The following is a 23,207-nucleotide window of genomic DNA, read 5'->3' as shown; positions in this document are numbered from 1 at the left end:
TCACAGTGTTGTAGCTCTGGCTGTCCTGGAACTTTCTCTGTAGACCAGGCTGGCCTCAAACTCAGGTTCTCCTGCCTCTGCCTCCAGAGTGCTGGGATCAAAGACGTGTGCTACTCTACCTGGCCACTTAGAATTTTTTAACTTAATTTTTTGAGACAGGGTCTTGCTGTGTAGCCCAAGTTTGTTTTGAACCTGTGATCCTTCTGCCTCCATCTCCTCAATGCTGGGATCACAGATTTGAACTCCCTGGCCAGCTTCTGGATCCCTTGTTTCTCAGGGCTGTCGGCTAGTTCAAGTAGCCTGTCCCCGAGCTTATCAAATGCTGCAGTGTTCAGCTCCGTGGAAGGGATGGGGGTGAGGGGAGTGATTCAAGTTCCTAGCAAGGTGTGGATCCTGTGTCCCAAGCTGTGTCCTAAGTGCTATGCATGCAAAGATAAGGTAGATGTGGTTGAGTGCTCTGTGTAGTGTTGAGCCCTGTCGCTGCAGGATCATTTCATGAATTATTGGTATTGTCATCAGCATTAAGGCACTTAATAATCTTGACAGTGGTCACCTCATTAATAATGAGTGCTTCACCATCTTGATGAGATTAAAGGAGACACAGGCTCATCGTCTTCACACTCAGTGGTCTGTCTGCATTTCCGTTCTCTATCAGACTGCAGACATTTGAATCAGACCGCTGTTTTTTTCTCTGATGGCTGAAAGAAATTGCTTATAAAGGCTTGTTACTCCGCCAGACGGTGGTGACACACACCTTTAATCCAGCACTTGGGAGGCTGAGGCAGGAGGATCTCTGAGTTTGAGGCCGGCCTGGTCTACAGAGTTCCAGGACAGCCAGGGATACACAGAGAAACTCTGTCTTAAAAAAATCAAATGAAAGGCTTGATGTATTCTGGCTCTGGAGAGCATGTGTGGGGAGTGTGAAGAGTTGGAGGACCCCTGGATCTCTGGATACCGGGGTGGTAGTAGCAGGTGAACCATCCTGCGCTGTATGTTCTTTAAATTGTCATGGGGGTTATGAATGTATGGAGCAGTAAGCTCTTTAAAAACATCACAACTTTATTAAAATGGAATTCACATACCACAAACCCACCCTTTATTGTATTTTCAAAGCTGCCTTTTCCGTGTGAGGGTCAGATGTGGGCCTTGCACATGCTAGACAAGTCTTGTACTACTAAACCTGACCCTCAGGCCAGATTGATCTTTTAAAGTGTGCAGTTCATTGAAAGCCCATGCCTGGTCTGATCTCCAGCACCACAAGTGAAATCAGTAAATAAATAAATGAACTAGAGAATTCGTGCCTTTAGTATATTCATAAAGCAGTGCAACCCAGGACACTATGTGATTCCAGAACATTGTCGTCACCCCAGGCAGAGACCTTGTCCCCATTAACAGCCTCTCCCTGTGTCTTCCTCTCCTGGCTGCTGGCAGCCACTAATCTACCTCCTGACTTATGAATTGGCTTGTTCTGAACATCTGATATAAATGGGTCACATCATCTGTGGCTGTTTCTGTCTGGTTCTTGTCATTTAATCTCATTTTCCTGTAATCATGTTTAGCATGTGCTGGTACTTAGTTCTTTTATTTTTCCCAGCATGTGAAACCAATACTGATCAAATATTGATAGCTGTTTACTTTTTTATTATTTTAATTTGGGGGGGCAGTTTTTTTCCCCCCTTCGAGACAGGGTTTCTTTGTGTAGTTTTGGAGCCTTTCCCTGGACTCACTCTGTAGACCAGGTTAGCCTTGAACTCGCAGAGATCTGCCTGCCTCTGCCTCCTGAGTGCTGAGATTAAAAGCATGCACCACTATGCCTGGTTCCAGTGAGCTACCTTGCCATACATACATACATACACACACACACACACACACACACACACACACATTCCAACACATGTATATACATACATGTACACATACAAGTATATACACGTACATGTGTACATACACATGTATACACCCATACATACACACATGTATATACATATATAACATGCGTACACACACATATAATTTATCTTTTGAGTTAGACTTGTACTTTTTAACCCAGACTAGCCTGAAACTTCCAACATCTTAGGTCAAGCTGTTCTCTAACCAGTGATCCTCCTGTCTTAGCCTCTCAAATGATAAGATTATAGGCATGCACAACTATGCCCCTTTTAAGTTTTTATTATTTTTACAGAGATAATATTTTTATTTTAGCATCTGTAGTTACAGTTTAGGGGATGATAGAAGTGTGCAAAACCATTACTTGTTTACTCCATAAACATATTTATAGAGTATTGGTTTACAAGTAAAAATACCTTGTACCACAAAATATTGTAAGTTCTTTAATTAGAACTGGAAAGCACTTTCTTTAAGACAAATGTGATCACATTAATTACATACATTTTTCTAATTCAGTAAAAGATTTGTTGTAAGTGGGATTTAGGTGAAAGACTAGCATGAATCTAGTCTAGTGACTGTGCCTCATAATCACTTTCCTCACTGAAAAAGTAATTGAAATGATTTTTTTTTTAATATTTTCTTTTGATTATTCGAGACACGGTTTTTCTGTGTAGCTTTGCACCTTTCCTGGATCTTGCTCTGTAGACCAACCTGGCCTCGAACTCACAAAGATCTGCCTGGCTTTGCCTCCCGAGTGCTAGAATTAAAGGTGTGTGCCACCACCGCCCGGCTGAAACGATTTATGATACATTTTTCCAGCAGAATCCTTCAGATGGGTAATTCCTCTCCAAAGCTAGTCTCAGGCTTTTCTAAGCAATCAAAACAGGTCAGTACAGAAGCAGTATGGGTCACAAGCCCACCTGAGCTTCAGATCATTGGCCATTATCCCGTGCGGTGCATATTGCTTTCCAGCCATGGACTCTGTAGTCTCTCCGTGGCATTTTCATCCCCTTCGGAAGTTCAGTGAGCAAAGACTTAGGAAGACTAGAAAGGGACACCTGCACAGTTGTGATTGGAAACAGGAGTCCCAGAGAAGACTCATCAGCTGAAGGTGCTTGTCTCCAAGCATGCTCGCGCGCGCACGCGCGCACACACACACACACACACACACACACACACACACACACACACACACGCAATAGAATGTAAAAGCTGGGCAGCGGTGGCGCACACCTTTAATCCCAGCACTAGGGAGGCAGAGGCAATGGATCTCTGTGAGTTCGAGGTCCAGCCTGGTTTATAAAGCAAGTTCTAGGACAGCCAGAGCTGTCTCAAAAAAACAAAAACAACAACAAAAATTAAACAACAACAAAAAATAAATAAATAGAATGTAATTTAAAAAAATTGGGCCTGGAGAGATGGCCCAGTAGTTAAAAGCCCTTGTTGCTCTTCTAGAAGACCTGGGTTCAGTTCCCAGCAAGCATATGGTGGCTCACAACTCCCTGTAGCTCCAGCTCAGGGGCTCTGACTTCCTCGTCTGGCCTCCAAGGGCACCAGGCATGCACACAGTGCACAGACATATAAGCAAGCAAAACACCCATACACATAAAAAAAATAAAAAAATAAAAAAATAAAAAAATTTAGCTGGGCATGATGGCACACACCTTTAATCTCAGCACTCGGGGAGGCAGAGGTGGGCAGATGTCTGTGAGTTTGAGGCAAGATAGGTCTACATAGTAAGTTCTAGGCCAACCAGGTCTACACAGTTAGACCCTGTCTCAAAAACAAAACAACAGCAACAACAAAAGAATATTTTTGCCAAGTCAGCGCAGTGGGTAAGGCATTTGCGTGCAAGCATGAGGATCTGAGTTGAAATCCCCAGAACCCATGTACAGCAGGTGAGGTAGTTTGTTTCTGTCCTGCATCTGTCCTGCATCTGTCCTTCCACTGCCATGCCAGTGCTGCTGCAGTGAGATGGAGGCAGAGACCTGAGAATCCTTGGAAACCTGCAGGCCAGTGAGCATAAGCAGAGATAAGAAACAAGTTGAGGCAAAGACTGACAGCTGAGGTGGCCCCCTGACCTCCATGGTGTGCCACGGCGTATATGCACCCACATGTAGTACAAATACCCCAGAAATTTCTACAGAATTGGGTCAAAAGGAAGGACACATTGAAGAAATGTCTTAAAGGTGAAAATAATAGTTGTAATGGCAATAATGGATGGAAAAGAAAGAGCTCATCCTTTTTTATGGCTAAATAACGGACATTGTGGGAATGTGCCACATTTTGTTCACACATTCATCAGTTGATAGGCATCTGGGATGTAGTGACTTTTTGGTTGGTATGGGTAATGCTGCTATATAACATACAGAGAGGTTTTGTGTGGATGTATGTTTTCATTTCTGTTGGATATAAACCTAGAAATAGGATTTCTGAGTCATGGAATCTTGCACATAATCCTTTCTGCATTATGTTTTAAAGTGATTTCATGTGTGATGTTTTGTCTGCATGTATGTTTGGTGCCCATGGATTGGAAAAGGGCATTGAATTCCTGAAACTAGAGTTACAGGATGTTGTAAGCTGCTGTGTGGGTGCTGGGAACTGCACCTGGGTTCTGTAAAAGTAGCAAGTGCTCTAAACCTCTGATCCATCTGTCTAGCCCCAGCTTTCCCCTGCTTCTAATCTCCCCTCCCTCCTTCCTTCCTTTTGTACATTCACACACACACACACACACACACACACACACACACACACACACATAATTGGAAAATAAGTCTTTCTGTTATTTTTTGATGTAGCTCAGGCTGGCCTCCAACCTAAGATTTTCTAGTCTCAGCCTCCCTGGTAGGATTACAAGCATGAGCCACCATACCTGTTTTCTTCAATGTAACTTTTTTAGTCGGTGTTGCACTATTTCTAGAGTGACCATGTTCTGTGTTCCTGCAGGGTTGTAATTTCTGTTTTTGCCTACACTTGTTTTTTTTTTTTTTTTTTTGGTTCTTTCAAGACAGGGTTTCTCTGTGTAGCTTTGTGCCTTTCCTGAATCTCACTCTGTAGCCCAGGCTGGCCTGGGACTCACAGAGATCTGCCTGGCTCTGCCTCCTGAGTGCTGGAATTAAAGGCGTGAGCCACCACTGCCTGGCTTGCCAACACTGTTAATGCCTTTTTGAGCATAACCGTTCTGTTGGATGGAAAAGTGCTGTCATGGTTTTGGTTTGTGTTCCTCTAGTGGTGAATGGTGTTGTGCAGATTTTCATGTACTTGCAGCCACTTGCAGATCTTCTTTGGAGAAATATCTATTCAAATTCTTGGCTTCTTTTAAAAAATGATGCATTAGGGCTGGAGAGATGGCTCAGAGGTGAAGAGCACTGACTGTTCTTCCAGAGGTCCTGAGTTCAATTCCCAGCAACCACATGGTGGCTCACAACCATCCGTAATGAGATCTGGTGCCCTCTTCTATATACATAATAAATAAATAAATAAATAAATAAATAAATAAATAAATTACTACAACAACAAGTGATGCATTAATTTATGTTTATTTTGTGTGTATGCCTGTTTGGCCTGCATATATGTATTTCTATCACATGCATACCTGATGCCTGCAGAGGCTAGAGGAGGCTATTGGAACCCCTGAGGCAGGAGTTAGAGATGATTGTGAGCCAAGATAAGGGCTCTGGGAAATGAAGCCCAGACCTCTGGAAGAGCAGCCAGTGCTCTTAACCACTGAGCCTTCTCGCCAGCTCATCTTTTCACTGTCTTGGGGCTTCACAGCATATGGTCTTAACTTAAACTATTATCTTTCTTTTTAGAAACTGTTGCTGAACCCAACAATTAACATGTTTTCTTTTAAGAACTTTATGGTTTTAGCTTTTCATTAAATTTTTATTTTTCAGGGGTGTGTGTGTGTGTGTGTGTGTGTGTGTGTGTGTGTGTGTGTGTGTGTATGAGTGCAGGTGAATGCAGGTGCCCATGGAATCCAGAAGAGGCATTTGATCCCCTGGAGCTAGTGTTACAGACAGTTAGGAGCACCCCCCCCCCCCAGGGTTTCTCTGTGTAGCTTTGGTGCTTTTCCTTTTCCTCTTTCTTTCCTTCTCAGTACGTATTTATTATTATTATTATTATTATTATTATTATTTTGGTTTTTTGAGACAGGGTTTCTCTGTGTAGCTTTGCACCTTTCCTGGAACTCACTCTGTAGCCCAGGCTGGCCTCAAACACACGGGGATCCGCCTGTCTCTGCCTCCCTTAAAGGCGTGCGCCACCACCGCCCAGCAGAAGCCTCTCAATGTGGGTTCTGGGAAACAAATTTGGGTCCTCTGCAAGAGCGGTAAATACTTTGAATCATCAGGCAGTGTCACCAGCCCCTGGTTTTGGCTCTTTCATGGCTGCCAAGTTCTTCCACTGATGGAAGCTTCAGAGGTCCGTTAGCTGTTTGCTAAGGGTAGAGCTGTCATCTTGGTCCTTCCTTTCCCTTCCACTTCTACAAGTCAGGAAGGCCTTGACCCTGGGAAGCATCTCTGTTTCTTATAGGAGTTAGTTTTTCAGTTTCCATATTTTATTGTCTTTTCTTTTTTTTGTTGTTGTTTTTTTGTTTTTTGAAGGTAACAAATGAAGAGGACTTTATTAGGAAATTGGACTGTAAGCCTGATCAGCATCTCAAGGTGGTTTCCATTTTTGGAAATACTGGTGATGGAAAGTCCCATACCCTCAACCACACTTTCTTCTATGGCCGAGAAGTCTTCAAAACCTCCCCTGCTCAGGAGTCCTGCACAGTGGGAGTGTGGGCAGCCTATGACCCAGTCTATAAAGTAGCAGTGATAGACACAGAAGGACTCTTGGGGGCCACCGTGAATCTAAGCCAGAGAACACGGCTGCTGCTGAAGGTCCTGGCCATCTCAGACCTGGTCATCTATCGAACTCATGCAGACCGCCTACATAATGACCTCTTCAAATTCCTTGGGGATGCCTCGGAAGCTTACCTGAAGCACTTTACCAAGGAACTCAAGGCCACCACAGCACGCTGTGGCCTGGATGTCCCCTTATCCACCCTGGGCCCTGCAGTTATTATTTTCCATGAGACTGTGCACACGCAACTTCTGGGTTCTGGTGAGTAGACAGTGCTGTGTCATAGACTGACCTTTTTGTGGCCTCTGGGATGCAATATGGTGATGGTGGAATGCCCAGAAAGACTTGTGCCCAGGCAAGACTGAGAAAATGTTCCAGGAAGGCTGGAGTAATCAACTCTGGCGAGGATTAAGACATGCTAGTGGACTAAAGATCCTGGGAGATTGGGATCAGATCTGTTTCCCTGAAATGCTGATAGTGAAAGTCTGATCAGAGTGGGATCAAGAGAGGCTAGAGGAGTCAGGCAGAGGGTGCATGCCTGTGATTCCAGTATTTGGGAACCTGAGGCAGGAGGATTACGAATTTTAAGCCAACCTGGGTTACACAGTGAGACCTTGTACACTGTAGCAAAAGGAAGGCAGATATAGTACTGCATGCCTGGAGGCCCAGCATCCAAGAGCTTGAGGTAGGGGGAGTGGTATGTTCAAGGCCATCCTTAGCTCCATTATGTCAGAGGCTAGCATAGGCTACATGAAACTCTGTCCGAAAAACCAGAAAGGAAGAGACACACAGACACACAGACATTGTCACCGTCACTATTAAGGTTGTGAGTATGTTAAATGAATTCTTCCCAAGAGTTTCATAGGGGGAAGTAGGACCATAAAGTGGTAGCTGATGGCTCACGTGGAATTTCTAAGAATTTCCCTTTTTAAGTATGTAGACATTGAAGATACTGGTGTACTGATGAGATGATTCCTTAGAGAGGGGTAAACACAAGAAAGAGACCAGATCCTCCCTGCTGGAGGAGCTGGTTGAACCCTGAGCACTGCAGAAGACAAGGAAAGTGTGCCGACAGCCCTGTAAGGGCAGCACTTGGGAGGCAGCAGAGCTGCTGCTGTAAGTGTGAGGGGCCCTGTCTGCCTCAGAATCCAAGTGAGAGAGAAAAGAGCAGAAGCAGCTGGAGTGACGGACGCTCAGGTGGAGGGCATGGCCTTAAGATCGTGACAGTTCACCTGTGTCACAGAGAATGGAATGGATGCGGGTGCATGTGGTGAGTGTGTCTGTAAGTTATCTTATTGTCTCTGTTTCTTTGAGAAATATGGAGCAATGTTCCAGGTGCAACAATAGTCATTCCATGTGGTAGGGTGAGTAGTCTGGCCTCTAAAACAGTTATACTGTTCACATCTGTTTATTCAGCCAAGAAAGTACCCATATCATGTTCTAGACAATGAGGTGTAGAGCTAAAATCTCCTACCCTCAGTCTAAGTGGAGAGACTGGAGTTCTTGGTTTTGTAGCACGTGTAGCACTGGAGCTGTGGGAATGGAGAGGAGGATCACTCATCTTAGTGGGGTCTTGGAAAGAGGAAGCAATGTCTGCAAATGGAGTCTTGGATAGGCAGAAGAGGGGAAGAGCATGTTCTGGGAGGGGCAAATCCCTCGGAGCTTCCCAGAGCAGCTGCATGCTGGGAACTGCAGCTGCTTCTGCAGCAGATTCCTAAACTCAGCCCTTGGATGTGTTCTCTCTGCCTTCCAGAGGGCTCTCTTGAAATGAAAGCTTCATTTATAATTTAGATACCCAAGCTTGTGATATTCCTGCTTGCTTTCAGTTACATCAAAATGTAAGCTAAGCCAAGGAAAAAAAGTAATCCAGTAGCTGAAGATGGGCATAGATGCCTGTAATCCCGGCACTCAAGAAACTGAGGCAGGAGGAGCTCAAGTTTGAGGCCAGCAGAAACAGAGAGACCCTGTTCCAGAAACCAAAAATAAAGACAAATGTAATCACTAGGCAGTGGTGGTGCACGCCTTTAATCCTAGCACTTGGGAGGCAGAGGCAGGCGGATCTCTGTGAGTTCGAGGCCAGCCTGGGCTACAGAGTGAGATCCAGGAAAGGCGCAAAGCTACACAGAGAAACCTTGTCTTGAAAAACCAAACCAACCCAACCAACCAAACAAACAAAAAAAATAAATGTAATCTAAACTTCTAAATGTGGTGTTCTGTCTAACCCCTGTCAATATGTCTGGCCACTAGCTGATCCTCTCCTCACTCTGTGTCTGTGTGTGTATTCATGTGTACATTTTTTATATATATTATATATATTTGTATATGCACGTGGGCACGCATGTACGCACACGCACACATGCACACACCATCCTCACTAGCTATACAACCTTTTCTGTGTCCTTACCTTGGCATCTGCTCTTTGTCTGTCCGGACCACTTTGCTCTCATCTGGGCCGAGCCTTTCCTGGCTCTCCTTCCCATGATGTGGTCCTTTCCCACACCCTGGTGTGGTCATACTCATCTGCTCACCTGCACTCCGCTCACCTGGAGTCACCCTGGTGCGCTTATTCGTTTTTTGATGTTTTCTGTGAGAATGGAAACAGCATGAAGGCAGAAAATTGCCTGCCTTGTTTGCTGCTGCATGTGTATTAAAGAGCCCAGATGTTTGCTGCACAGATGTGTGTCAAATGATATATGAAGAGCTGTGCCCATCTGAAGCATAGCTAGCTTGTGTTAGAGGGAGTTGCACTTGAGGATCAGACCATGGGTGGCCTTGGGTCAGTTCTCTGAAGGATCTTGGGCAGAGACCTATATAATGTCAGATCTGTATTTCAGAGCACCACTTCCTGTCCTCAGGAACAAGTCGAGGAGCATGCCTTGAGTTGGGGAGTCTCCATGGTAGCCGTGACAGTGGTGGTAAAAGGCAGTGGCCAGGCTGGACCAGAAGGAGGTTGTTTTGATGGACCTGGGACCAGTTGTTGTTGGTTCCAGTGAGCTATGACCTTCCAGAGTGAAGGAAGAGACTAAATAGAAATGACTGTGAGATAAGGTAAGGAAACAAGGAATGCCGACTCTGGATCGTTCCTGTGATCAGTCCCAAGTCATTCTGGGTCTTTACAGCCTTAAGGACAAGGTTTGTCAGCTCAGGCTTTTGAAATAACCAGTCTCCAGAAGCCATCTTTTTTGCGCTGCACTGTGCCGTGTGCTGTGCTATGTGTAGCATCCCCAAATGACAGCACAGAGAACTGCTTGCAATCTATAGCCAAGGTGGTCCTAGCAGAATTGGGGTTGAACCAAGGTCTTCGAATTCTGAAATCCGGACCCTTTTCTGAAACAACAGGGCTTCTTGAAGCCTTAATACAGAGCAAGGACAGCAGGGTAGAGGCGTGCCAAAAAATGGGCAAATTGATCATTGCCTTTTTTCTTGTTTCAGAGCTGTTTAGTTTCAGATTTCTGTTTGATCTTGCTGCTTTTCTGGATAGTGGAGTGCTAGGTAGGAGTTTAATAGGAAAATGAATGACAGGTTGAGTATTCCTTATTTAAATGCTTGGGACCAGAAGTAAGATCGGAGGTTTTGGATTTTGGGATGTTTGCAAAGTCTTGTGAGAGGAGCATCCTGAATCTGAAAGTCTGAGATCTGAAATGTTCTCCTGGTTAGTTTCAGAAGTCAATTCGACAAAGCCCAGTGTTGTCTGAGGGAGCAGCAGTTGGGGGACTGGCTTGATCCGATTGGTCTATGGGCATTTTCTTGAGATTGACTTGTAAGTGTATGGGTATATTGCCTGCGTATTATCTGTGCACCATGCATGTAGTATCTGTGGGGGCCAGAAGAGGGCATCATATCCTCTTGGAACTGGGGTTACAGAGGGTTGTTAGCCAACCATGTGAGTGCTGGGATTTGGACCTGGGACCTGGAAGAGCAATCAGTGTTGCTTTTACCAAGAGCCATCTCTGCAGCCTGTATTTTCTCAAGAAAAAAAAATTAACGTGTATGGGTGTTTTGTCTATATGTATGCCTATCCACCACATGCATGCCTTGGTGCCTGAGGCGGCCAGAGGAGGGTGTCAGATTCCGTGGGACTCAAGTTACAAACCATTGTGAGCTGCCATGTAGGTGTTAGGAATTGAACCTATGTCTTTTGAAAGAGCAGCCAGTGATCTTAACCACTGGTCCATCTCTCCAGCCCCAACCCCTGTTTTCTTGATTGCTAATTGATAAAGGAGAGCTAGCCCACTGTGGGCAGTACTGTCCCCATGCAGGTGGGCCTAAGCTGTGTAAAAAAGCACATTCTTTTTTCCCCAAGTTGCTTTTGACCAGCAATAGAAATCAAGTTAGGACAGTGTTGAAATCATTTCTGAGTTAGGTATTCATTTTAGGAATGCCCTGCCTGGATTCTGTTCTACATACAGGTGAGCAGAAGGAATTCGTTTGGGAGCAGTGATTGCATGCTCAAGGAAAGGCATGTGGAGATACTGGGATGAAGGGAAGTGGCCAGGTCAGGTCCCTGGGCTGCTTTGGGAGACGGCAGGGACTAACACTTCCCACCGATTCTTTCAGATCTCAGCATGAGCTGGGTGTAGGGGGTAAATGAAGAATTACGAAGGCCACTATTTAGTGACTATCCCTTTAAATTTGATCTGATGTGGCTTCAGTGTTTGAGTGACTTTATTAAAATGTTAAAGGAAGTTAAGCCAAAGTATCTTACCTCTAAAAGGTGTACTGACTCTGCCCATCCTATGGCTGCTGGAGAGGTGCTGAGCCTGTCTGTAAGCCACTCCCCCCGCATTGCTAGCTTGCTACAGCTTTGCAACTTCATTGTGTAAGACCAGAGTTCTCGAAGGATGAAATTGTAAATGCTCACTAGTAGACAACTGGCTAAGTCTATCTACAGGCTCACAAAAAGAATCAGGTGCTTCTTCAGTGTCTAGTGTAGCAGGTGGATTACAAAGCAAGCTGTGTATGGATGAAGGTAAGTGTGGCAGAAGGGGGACATGTGGGAGTTGGGAAACTCAGGCTTTCCTTTTATGCTTACATGTCTACATTTCTCATCCATTGAATCCTTTTCAAGATTCTTCTATGATATACATCCAGACAAGCGCACATCATACCACAGTGTGTAAGGCAGTTTATCATATACCCATGTAATCAGTGGCAGCTTAGGAGATACCCTTGCCCTCTCCTTGTTCCTTTCCAGTCAGAGCCAAGCAAATGCTATAATTCTAAACATGTGCTTTACAAGTGCGAAGTAAAGTTTATCTTTCTGTACAGTGAAACGTAGGTAACTTATTTTCAAGAAGGCACTCATTGCCCACATGCCTGTTTCTGCTTGCACAGATCACCCCTCAGAGGCACCCGAGAAGCTCATCCAGGACCGGTTCAGGAAGTTGGGCCGCTTCCCCGAAGCCTTTAGCTCCATTCATTACAAGGGGACGAGGACATACAATCCCCCTACAGACTTCTCTGGGCTTCGGCGCGCTTTGGAGCAGCTGCTAGAGAACAATACCACCAGGTCTCCCCGGCACCCAGGGGTCATCTTCAAAGCCCTGAAGGTCAGTTGGCGCCGGCCCTGGGTACTTCTCATGAGGATGTCAATAGAATGCTCGGTCGTCCAGTACTCTTAGTGCAGGTGCTTGGAAGCCTGGGCTAGAAAGAGTCGGTACAGAAGAGGATGTGCAAGTGGAGGTTGCACCTGTCATGTGCCTTCAGCTTGCCAGGAGCTCCAGTGGAAAGGAATCTTGAGTCAGTCAAACAGTTGATAAAGGGGGAGGAGCTTGAAGCACAGTAGAATGCTCGCCTAGCGGTTGGTTTTGTTTTTAAGCTTTATTTTATTTTATTTTTTTTAAATATTTGTTTATTTTTATGTGCATTGGTGTTTTGCTTGCATATACATCTGTGAGGGTGCCAGATCCCCTGCAACTGGAGTTACAGACAGTTGTGAGCTGCCATGTGGGTGCTGGGAATTGAACCCGGGACCTCTGGAAGAGCAGCCAGCACTCTTAACCACTGAATCAACTCTCCAGCCCTTTAATATTTTTTAAGTTGGGTTAGATGACAATAGGTTTCCTTATGGCTTTTTTCCCCGAGTTATTTATTTATTATGTATACAGAAGAGGGCGCCAGACCTCATTACAGATGGTTGTGAGCCACCATGTGGTTGCTGGGAATTGAACTCAGGACCTCTGGAAGAGCAGTCGGTGCTCTTAACCTCTGAGCCATCTCTCCAGCCCCTTAAGCTTTATTTTTTAGTTACTCATATGCATATGAATGAGTGCAGGTGCCCCTGGAGTCCATAAGGCGTCACTGGATCACTTGGGGCTAGAGTTACAGGCAATTGTGAGCCGCCCCTTGTTGTGGGTGCTGGGAACCAAATTTGGGTCCCACACAAGAGCAGTACCTGCTCTTAACCATTGAGCTACAGGTGGCTGTTCTCAGAGACAGGGTCTCATATAGCCAGGCTGCTCTCAAATTTGCTGTTTGCTGACACTGATCCTGTCTCTCTGGCCTCTTAACTCCCAAGTGCTGGTTTATAGGGTGTGCCATGGGGCCTGGTTGTGTTGGTCTTTGTGTGTGTGTGTGTGTATGTACAGTCTTCTGGGCCTTATCTGGGCAGGTGATCTCTGCATTGTGCATTGCCTCTGTACTCCGGAAGTGTACTGCTCTCGTTGGCCCCAGCTGTCCAGCTGCTCAGTGCTGTATATTTATACTTTAACAGTGATCATCATTCATGAAGTTTCACGTAGTTGAGTATGTCATTCTATTTAAATATTTTAATATTCTGGTGTGTGTGTGTGTGTTTTCTGTTCTGTCTTTTTCCATCAATGCTTTGACTTCAACATAATCTTTTCTTGTTTGTTTGTTTGTTTTTTGAGTTAGAACCAGGGTTTCTCTCTGTAGACCAGGCTGGTCTCAAACTCAGAGATCTGCCTAGTTCTGCCTCCCGAGTGCTGGGACTAAAGGCGTGCGCCACTACCACCTGGCTTCAACATAATCTTTTATCTTCAGTATACACACTTTAATTTACTGTTCTGTGTACTAAACTCATCAGCTCATTCTCTGAGTATCCCACTTCTTTTCTGCTGTTTGCTTTGTGTACACTGTACTGCATGCTTGCAGGCCCAGGGCAGTGGGTGGTAGGAAGGGAGCAGGGTCTTGAGGCAGTGCTAGCATTTGAGCTCTTGGAGAGACAAGGGGAATGTTGGTCAAGAGACTGGAACTAGGCTGAGGCTCCTCGTGACTCAGCAGTTGGACTTGTGGACCCAGGAAAGGGTGGGAAAAAAAGATAGGAGTTGCCATAAAGCTGGGTGGGTCCTGGCTAACACCTTCTGGCTTTGCTTGGTGCAGTGCAGCACAGTGTAGACAATACGTGAATTCCTTGTTTGAGAGTCTTCCTCTGTAGCCCAGGCTAGCCTTTGTTTCTCCATCCTCTTGCCTTAGCTCCTTCGCCCTAGTGCTGGGATTACAGGTGCACACCACCCCAGCTGGCTACTTTGTATAAACTGTGGGTTGTGTTCCCTAAGCTGTTCATATGTAGAATGAAGAGTCACCTGTGGACTGGCAAGATGGCTTAGCCAGTAAGGGTGCTGGCTGCCAAGCCCGATGACCTGTTTGGTCTCCAGGATTCACATGGTGGAAGGATAGAACCAAGACTTGCAAACATAGGCTGTGGCATGTACATCACCTCCCTGTAAACACACATCTATAAATAAATATAATTTAAAAACTTAGTATCTCCATTCTTGCTCTTCTGCAGTACTGTGACCTGGTCTCTAGGTTTCCTGAAAATAATTTCCTTGAAAAACATCTTGCTGGGTGGTGTTAGCACACACCTTTAATCCTAGCACCCGGGAGGCAGAGGCAGGCAGAATCTCTGTGAGAGGCCAGCCTGGTCTATAGAGCGAGTTCCAGGACACAGAGAAACCCTGTCTCAAAAAACCAAACCAAATAAACAAAAAATCTTGGTGTGGTAGTACATGCATGTAGTCATAGTTCACTGCAGGCGGAGGCAGGAGGGTCTCTTCAAATTCAAGGCCAATTTGGTCTATATAGTGGGTTCCAGGCCACCATAGGCTACAGAATGAGACCTTATCACTAAAACCTTTTTTTTTTAAAGGCACAAAAATTTCTCTTTGAATAATTCATGGAGTATTTGTTGTTAAATTTGTGGCTAGAGTGTACTTATTTGTCCAGCTCAACATGTCCTTATTGTGACTTTAAGTATTGCAAACAGTCTCAAAAGAGGCTGAGTTCATGCCATGATATGCAAAGGACTGTAACTGGTTGCCAGGAATTTTGAGGTGACTAGGCTGGAGCAGGCTAATAAAGCACTTTTAGCTCTTCCCCAGAGGAGCCCAACCTAATGTTTTGCTGATCATCCTGGAGACACCGAGTACTGGGAGCAGTGGTGAGTGCTCAGGGACCGACTTCCCTTAGGAGTTCTGGATGTTCTACCCAAGGTGGATTTGTGAGGCACCTGTGAAGAAAACGGTGTACTGTGTTCCTTTTTAAAATTGTATTTTATCATCATCATCATCATCATCATCATCACTATTACTGAGACAAGGTCTCTCTATTATGTAGCTCTGGCTGTCCTGGAACTTGCTATGTAGACCAGGCTGGCCTTGAACTCACAGAGATCCACCTGCTGCTCCCTCCTCCAAGTGATGGGATTAAAGACATTTGCCACCATATCTAGCTTGCTTTTGGCTTTTTATGAAGACCTCATTATACTGTGGATATGCCTGGTCAGCCTTGCTGAAGCATGTGTGATTGGTTAGAGTGGGTTTGAACTGATTAATGTCAATTAGACTGTGTGAGGCAGCCCAGCAAGGTTTGTGTAGATTCTTTGTGGTCTCTACGTCCTTGCTTTCTCCAGGGTATGGGGGATGATTTCTCTGGTGTGAGGAGGGAAATACAACTATTATCAGACAGAGGTAGGTCAGAGAATTTCTTTATGGTTGATGCTGAGTCAGGCAAGTTTTGGGGAGGTTAGGTTAGAGTTTCTATGCGTAGGAAGAGAAGTTCTAGTTTCTATTACTTTCTGTTTTCTGGAGACAGTCTTATGTACCCCAGGCTGGTCTTGAACTTGTGACCCCTGCCTCTGTCTGTCCTAGCACTCAGCTTTCTAGCATGTACCGTCATACACAATGTGAGAAATTATGTTTTAAAGCATTTTCAGGAATTCTTTGATAATTTCATACACACATAAATGTATTTTGACCATATTCACCCTCATTACTCTGTCTTGTCTTCCTCCCATACCTCTTCTCAATACATTCCCCCTTCTACTTCCCTCCCCCTCTTCCCTCCCCCTCCCACATCTCCCCTCCCCTACTCAGTTTAGTTAGTTACTTGTGAATTCTAAGTTTCTGGAGCTTGCTTTGGGGGGAGCTGTAAGCCAGGAACCAAGATACTATTTTTCATAATATCACAATACTAGTCTGTGTCTGACTTCCCTCCCATTAACTGTGCATCTTGGTGACCTTTTATATTAGTAAATAATACCTTTAACAGTAATTAATGTTCAGTGCGGTTCATGCCTGTAATATGAGCACTTGGCAGACGGAAGTGAGAACAGTGCTGGCGTTAAGGCTAACATGGAACTAAATAGCAAGGCCTGCCGCACAAAAACAAAACTAGCTGCGTCTTATTTGTGATCCCCGTCTCTCCCCCCTCCCCCCCATGGATGGAGCAACACTGAATTTGAAGGGTAGCTGTTGTTCTTTCTCTTTTCTTTTCTTGAGACAGTGTGGTGGTTTGAATAAGAATGGCCCACATAGGCTCATAGATTTGGATGCTGGGTCATTGGGGAGTGGCCATACTTGACAGGAATTAGGAGGTCTGGCCTTGCTGGAGGAAGTGTGCCATTGGGGCTGGCTTTGGGGTTTCAAATGCTCAAGCCAGACCCAGTGGCTCTCTCTTCCTGCTGCCTGCTGATCCAGATGTAGAACTCTCAGCTCCTCTCCAGCACCATGTCTGCTTGTGTGCCGCCATGCTTCCTGCCACGACGATAATGGACTAAAACCTCTGAAGTGTAAGCCAGCCCCTGTTAAATGTTTTCCTTTCTAAGAGTTGCCTGGTCATGGTGTCTCTTTACAGCAATAAAACAGTGACTAAGACAGACATGGTCACACTGTGTAGCCCTGGCTGGTCTGGAACTTGCCCTGTAGACTAGGCTAGCCTCTAATAATCCAGAGACTTCCTGCCTTTGCTGGGACTGAAGTATGTGCTACAATGCCTGACCTTACTTCCATGTTCTTTTTGGTTTGGGTGGCCCTAGGCATTGAAGCCAGGGCCTAGCACACATTAGGCAGGTGCTCTCACTGTTCACACTCAGCCCGTGCTCATTACCGAATGGGAAAGATGGCTTTGGAATGTGATTTGTGAGGAGGAGGAAGTAGTGGGAGTATGCGCTGGCTGCGACTTGCACAAGTATCAGTGATGTCTGCTGCCACTAGTGGCCTGCCCGTTTGTGCCTGGAAATGGTTACCTCTTCACAGGATAACTTTCCCTGTCATCTCCAGGCCCAGTACCACTCTCTGGTTGTGATAACTGCCCCTTCCTGTAAGGTCCACTGTAGCACCAGCCTGGATACCCATAGGTGCCTCAGGGATGCCCAAGTCCCAGTCCAGTAGGGAATCAGTAGTGAATGAAAGGGGAATTGAAAATTAACTGTGGATATCTGTACTTACGGTCTCAATAATTTCGAGATGCACTTTCAGTCTGAAGCCGAGTAGGTGTCATGCGATACCTTCTTTAGCCTCCGATCCTTGAATGTAGGAACTCTGACTTTCCAATTCCATCACATTAGCAAGCATCTGTTAAATATTCATGAAGTTATTGCTGGAGGGTGGCAGCATCGAAGAATGTCCATTTGGAACCAGACCTTCCACTGCCAGCTCCTGATAACTGGGGCTAACCTTAAAGGTACAGTAGAAAGGGCCCTGCTGTTGCCAAGGCAACTAAAGTTCAAGATCATCTGGTCGCCAGGCAACCAGGTCTCCAATTTTGCCTCAAATACTTTCACAGGCACTCTCAAGAGAAGCCCTTCCCTGCCTTTCCCTTGTAGCTTGAGACCTGAGGAGGAGCAGAGACCAAGAACCATGGAATGATGTGAGGTTTGGAAATTTTTTTTGGTGCTGGGGACCTAGGACCTCATGCCTGTGCATCCCCAGGCCTGGGTTTGGGAGTTCTGACCCGGCTAAGCCAGTGCATCAGGTGGGAGGTTATGTCTGTACTGGAAACATTACAGTGGAAGGAGGCTGGGCTTTCTCCGGCTCATGTCTACAGTATGCTACCTGTGATTTTTTTTTAAGTTACTATTCTATTCCCATACGCTTGATGTTTCTAAGTCCTCCTGAGGCATGTGGGGGCCGGATATATTAATATCAGCTTGTGACGTGGGAAGGAAGTGGCACCCTTGTTCTCTTACCCAGCCTCTGAAGGGTTAGCCTGATCTGTGTGAGAGTTCTCTCTCTGATGTCATAAGAAGTCACTGTTGCCTTTGACAATGTAAGCCAGCAGTTTGTCTGGGTCAGAGAATGCTGCATTTAAGGGCATGAGTACCATGGGAAAAAGCCAGTTTGTCTCATGAAAAGCTGAGAGATACTTTAAAATGATCGTTTTGTTGTGTTTTGTTTTGAAACGGTCTCACTATGTAGACCTGGCTGGTCTGGAACTCAGATTTGCCTGCCTGTGCCTCAGGAGTCCTGGGATTAAAGGCGTGTGCCACCACGAGCATTTCTATAGAGAACTTTTCAAAGTAGTGAACTGAGCTACTTGGAATGATATGATAGAAAGTGTTCTGTCAGTGTTACTGGGTGACAAGTCCCTCCTCGGAATAAAACACACGTATTGATTTCATGCCAGCTAGATTTGATGCTGTTTGTCTTCAAGGAAACAAGTATTGCCAGAGCATGGTGGCATCCTTTGTGCTGGGACTTGGGAGGTGGTAGGGGGAGGATCAAGGAGTTCAGGTTAGCCTTGGCCACAGAGTGAGTTTGAGGCCAGCCTGGGCTACATGAGACTGACTGAGAACAAATATAAATTAGCTTTTGGGCTATCTGTTGCAAAACCTCCAAGGCTAAAATATTGCTATATGCTTTGTGTATCATATTCTATGTTCCCTCACTGTCCTTCTATTGTATTTCTGTGACACTTCATTAGATATAGAAACATTTTCTTGTAGGTAAGTGTTCACCTGCAGATGCCAGCAGCCATGAAAACCAGTAAAGAGACCTGGTATTTTACATTGTTTTGTTTGAATCAGGGTCTCATTAGCCCAGGCTGGCCTCAAACTCACTATATAGATAAGGATGACCTTGAATTGAATTTCTTGTTCTCCTCCTGCACCTTTTTTTTTTTTTTTTTAAGATTTGTTTATTATGTTACAGTGTTCTGCCTGCATGTATGCCTGCACACCAGAAGAGGGCACCAGATCTCATTACAGGTGGTTGTGAGCTACCATGTGGTTGCTGGGAGTTGAATTCAGGACCTTTGGAAGAGCAGCCAGTGCTCTTAACCGCTGAGCCATCTCTCCAGTCCTGCCTATGCCTTTCAAGAGCTGGGATTCTAAGCATACAGTCTGAGAAAGGTTCTTAGGTCCTGTGCATTGTCTGGTTTAGGCGGTGAGAATGACTTAGGAAGGGAGGAAAATAATGCCACCATCAAAACCAGTGACAAAGATGTCAACAGCCGCTAACATGGTTCTTAGTGGTGTTTGTAAGGTCTAGTGAGGAAGGTGGGGCAGGCATGACCCAGCCTAAAAACCGGATACAGATACAGTGCCGAGCCGTCAGCCACACACTGAGATGACTCTGCAGGCCTTGGGTGGGAGTATGCAGTTTCCTTTTTTTTTTTTAAATGAGGGTTCTCTAAAGGAACAGAACTGATGAACATATGTGTGTATGCGCGCGCACGCGCACACACACACACACACACACACACACACACACACACACACACTTGAATTTATTCTAGTGGCTTACAGGTTGTGATTTGAGTAGTCCAACAATGGCTGTCTCGCACAGAAAGGTCAAGGATCTGGTAGTTGTTCAGTCCACAAGACTGGATGTCTAGGCTGGAGTCCCAGGGAAGCTGTAGAGAGCTGCCGTTTTCAGCCCGTATTGGAATCCTGAAGAGGTGGGTTCTAACTCCAGGGAAGGAATGGCTCAGGGGCAGGATAGGTGAACTTGCCCGTAAGAGTGAGGGCAAGCAGGCAAAAAGCAAAAGCTCCCTTCTCCCAGGTCCTTTTGTGTGAGCTGCCACCAGAGGGTGTGGCCCAGATTTAGGGTGGGTCTTCTGACCTCAAAAGATCCAACCAAGAAGAATCCCTCCCAGGTGGGTTTTAGTTAATTCCAGATGTAGTCAGTTGACAGTCACAATGAGCCATCACACTTTTATCCTAGATCTTGTTGGTTTTTGAAATACAAAAATAACTTCCCAAGGGGTCTGGAGAGATGGCTCAGCAGTTAAGAGCACTGGCTGCTCTTCCAGAGGAAATGGGTTCAATTTCCCAGCATCCACATGGTGTCTCACAACTATCTGTAACTCCAGTCCCAGGGGATCCAGCACCCTCTCCTAGTGTCCTCAGACACCAGGCACACAGTGATGCACAGGCATAGATTCAGACAAAACACCCATACACATAAAATAAAAAATAAAAAATAAATAACTTCCCAAATCTTTTGGTAACTTAATAAGAAGATGATGTTTGTCCATTTTCCCATACTTATCCTCAAAGTTAGTTATGCCAACAATGTTTGAGAAACACAGCCTTAAGAGCTATTATAACTTTGGCCATTGAAAGGAATAAAACTTGAGTGGGCCTATGAGATAAAGGCTGTGGCAAGGCCAGGACCGAGAAGGAGGGGGTGGGGGTTGATGCTGGTCACTTCATCCCCAGAAGACCCTATTGCCTTGAGGACCCGTGCTAGGGGTTGGAGGACATTTGTAGTGTCTGTGATCCAACCTGGGAGAAAAATGTGAAGTATCCAGAGTTCCACCTTAGCCTGCTTAGTTCAGGTGTCTGGTGCAATTGGTGCTCCCGAGAAGACTGAAGATGTGGCCTTGTGGTTGGGAAGGCTAGAGTGAAAGAGGTGAGACCAAAGCCGGGCAGTGGTGGCGCACGCCTTCAATCCCAGCACTGGGGAGGCAGAGGCAGGCGGATCTCTGTGAGTTCGAGGCCAGCCTGGGCTACAGAGTGAGCTCTAGAACAGCCAGGACTGTTACACAGAGAAACCCTGTCTCAAAACCAAACAACAACAACGACAAACAGCTGCTCACCCTGCTCCTGCTCTCACCTCCACTTTTCTATGTCTTTCACCGAAGGGTTAACGGCGCATGCTTTTGTTTCCACTGTTTTCCTCTTCTTCCTCTGTAGTGCCTGGCCGCCTCCAACTTGGAATGCTGAAGTTAGGAACTCCATCAGAAGGCGCTGGAGGGCAGCCCATTATTATTTGTCATTAAGCTGAAGAATACTTGAGATACAAAGGAATCACTAGTGGAATCGATTTGAAATGGAAGGCACTCTGCATAAAATGTTCTCTGCTTCTCAAGCACTTGATTCTGTCATTTCAGTGTTTGGCCGATTGCTGACTTTTAGGTTAATAGAGCTGAGAAATGACTGGGAAATACCATGGCATTCTTACTGGGTTTTTTTCTTACAGATTCATTTTTTCCTGTGTTCAGATAGTTCTGTGGCCTAGTAACATTCATGGGGGAGCCAGTGGTTAGAAAGGGGAGGAAGCCTAGGACACTCCCAGCTCGCTTCTTGGCTCCTACCAAGTTTGAGTTCTTTCCCAAAGGAAGTGAGCATCCGTATCTGCGATGACTTCAAATAAAATGCTGCGCGTGTGAGAGATGCTTGTGATTTCTAAGGTGACTAAGGGACGAGAGTAACCATTTCCTTTTGACCTCTTGGACAATGGGCTGCTTTTTCCAAGGTTTGCTGTGGTGAGAGTTGGTGCAGATTGGGTCAGGGAGGAGAGTAAGGAGTTCATGCATGTATGGGGCTCCCTCCTCCACTGTGGTACTTGCAAGAAATCTGCTAGGAGTGAATGGGCCACCCTACAAAGGCAGGCGAGGAAGAGCCAGAGCCCAGGCTTCTGCTGCAGGCTTTCACAGATCACCTTTTCTCCTTGACAGGCACTGAGCGACCGCTTCAGCGGTGAAATCCCGGATGACCAGATGGCGTACAGTTCGTTTTTTCCAGATGAGTACTTCACCTGCTCCTCGCTCTGCCTCAGCTGTGGGTAAGTGGGAGCAGCCATGTCCATCCTTCAGCTCGGAACCAGGGGCTGAGAGTGTTGCCTCTGACTTGGGTGTGTGGCCCAGTCACCTGATTGCTAGTCAAATTATAGAATCTGATGGGTTGGGCCGGCGAGATGGCTCAGGAAGTAAAAAGGTTCCTGCTGCTAAGCCTGAAGACCTGGGTTTGATCCCTAGGACCCACATGGTGGAGAGAGAGAACTGACTCCCACAAGTTGTCCTCTGATCTCTGCTCATGCAGTAAGAGAGTGTGAGTGTGTGTGTGTTAAAATAAATTCCCAGGGGTAAGGCCTCATGTTCAGGTCTGGAGACCACCCTTTGGGGCAGTAAGGACTTTAGGAATACGTGTCAGGAGAAATTGCCTGAAGACTGCTGTAGATCTGAGTGGTCGGCTTGTGGTGGAGGCAGGACACCGGGGTGCCTGCTTTTCTCTGGTTCTTCAACCACGTATTTCAGTGCTGGTTGTTTTTTCATACTATTCTATACCTAGCTAGTACATAAGTACTAGTACGTCAGTGTCCCATCCTCACTCCCAGCTGGTTCAGAGCTCTGTGACAGGTGCTGGTCCTGGGGGGTGATTTTCTTTTCTTTTCTTTCTTTCTTTCTTTCTTTCTTTCTTTCTTTCTTTCTTTCTTTCTTTCTTTCTTTCTCTCTCTCTCTCTCTCTCTCTCTCTCTCTCTCTCTCTCTTTCTTTCTTTTGGTTTTTCGAGACAGGGTTTCTCTGTGTAGCTTTGCGCCTTTCCTGGATCTCGCTCTGTAGACCAGGCTGGCCTTGAACTGACAAAGATCCGCCTGACTCTGTCTCCTGAGTGCTGGGATTAAAGGCGTGCACCACCACTGCCCGGTGGGGACTAGGTCTGGTTTTGGCCCCGTGCCTCTTCAGCTCCAGACACTCCTTTGTTGGTGACGTTGTCTTCCTTGCCCTCTCTCTCACCACGTGTTTGGCCTCCTCTAGGGTTGGGTGTAAGAACAGCATGAACCATGGCAAGGAAGGGGTGCCTCATGAAGCCAAGAGCCGCTGTAGGTACTCACACCAGTGTGACAACCGAGTTTACACTTGCAAGGTGAGTCTGCTCGGCGGCTCCTTCCTCCAACAGGGAAAGTTCCAGAAACCCTGTGCATGGTCAGAATGAGAAAGTAGTGACGCAGCAGTGCTTACACCTCCTTCTGGGGCCCCTTCTCTGTTGTTTAGCTCATGGTTAAGGATC

General features: G+C 45.9%; 1 protein-coding gene and 1 long non-coding RNA gene across 6 annotated transcripts in view; one reads left to right on the top strand and one right to left on the bottom strand.

Annotated features, from left to right (window-relative positions):
• Zfyve1 (zinc finger FYVE-type containing 1) overlaps positions 1–23,207 on the top strand; it is a 50,425-nt gene that overhangs the window by 18,906 nt on the left and 8,312 nt on the right. For 3 of the 5 annotated variants that reach the window (XM_059280044.1, XM_059280042.1, XM_059280043.1), the window contains exons 3-6: positions 6,492–6,996; positions 12,070–12,284; positions 21,877–21,983; positions 22,955–23,063. In XM_059280044.1, the coding sequence (XP_059136027.1) occupies positions 6,492–6,996; positions 12,070–12,284; positions 21,877–21,983; positions 22,955–23,063 (936 nt within the window). Of the gene's footprint in view, positions 1–6,491; positions 6,997–12,069; positions 12,285–17,713; positions 17,850–21,876; positions 21,984–22,954; positions 23,064–23,207 lie in introns of those variants that run through there. The other 2 variants (XM_059280046.1, XM_059280045.1) reach the window with 2 other exon arrangements.
• LOC131924698 (uncharacterized) lies at positions 14,976–17,901 on the bottom strand. The gene is made up of 2 exons (XR_009383000.1): positions 17,424–17,901; positions 14,976–15,205 (listed from the first exon to the last, which is right to left on the bottom strand). It is a non-coding gene; the product is annotated as an uncharacterized LOC131924698 (long non-coding RNA).

Source organism: Peromyscus eremicus, chromosome 14 (genome assembly GCF_949786415.1).
Source record: "Peromyscus eremicus chromosome 14, PerEre_H2_v1, whole genome shotgun sequence".
Lineage (NCBI taxonomy): Eukaryota > Metazoa > Chordata > Mammalia > Rodentia > Cricetidae > Peromyscus > Peromyscus eremicus.
Note: the sequence above shows the minus strand (reverse complement) of the source record. Positions and strands in the feature narration are given on the sequence as shown.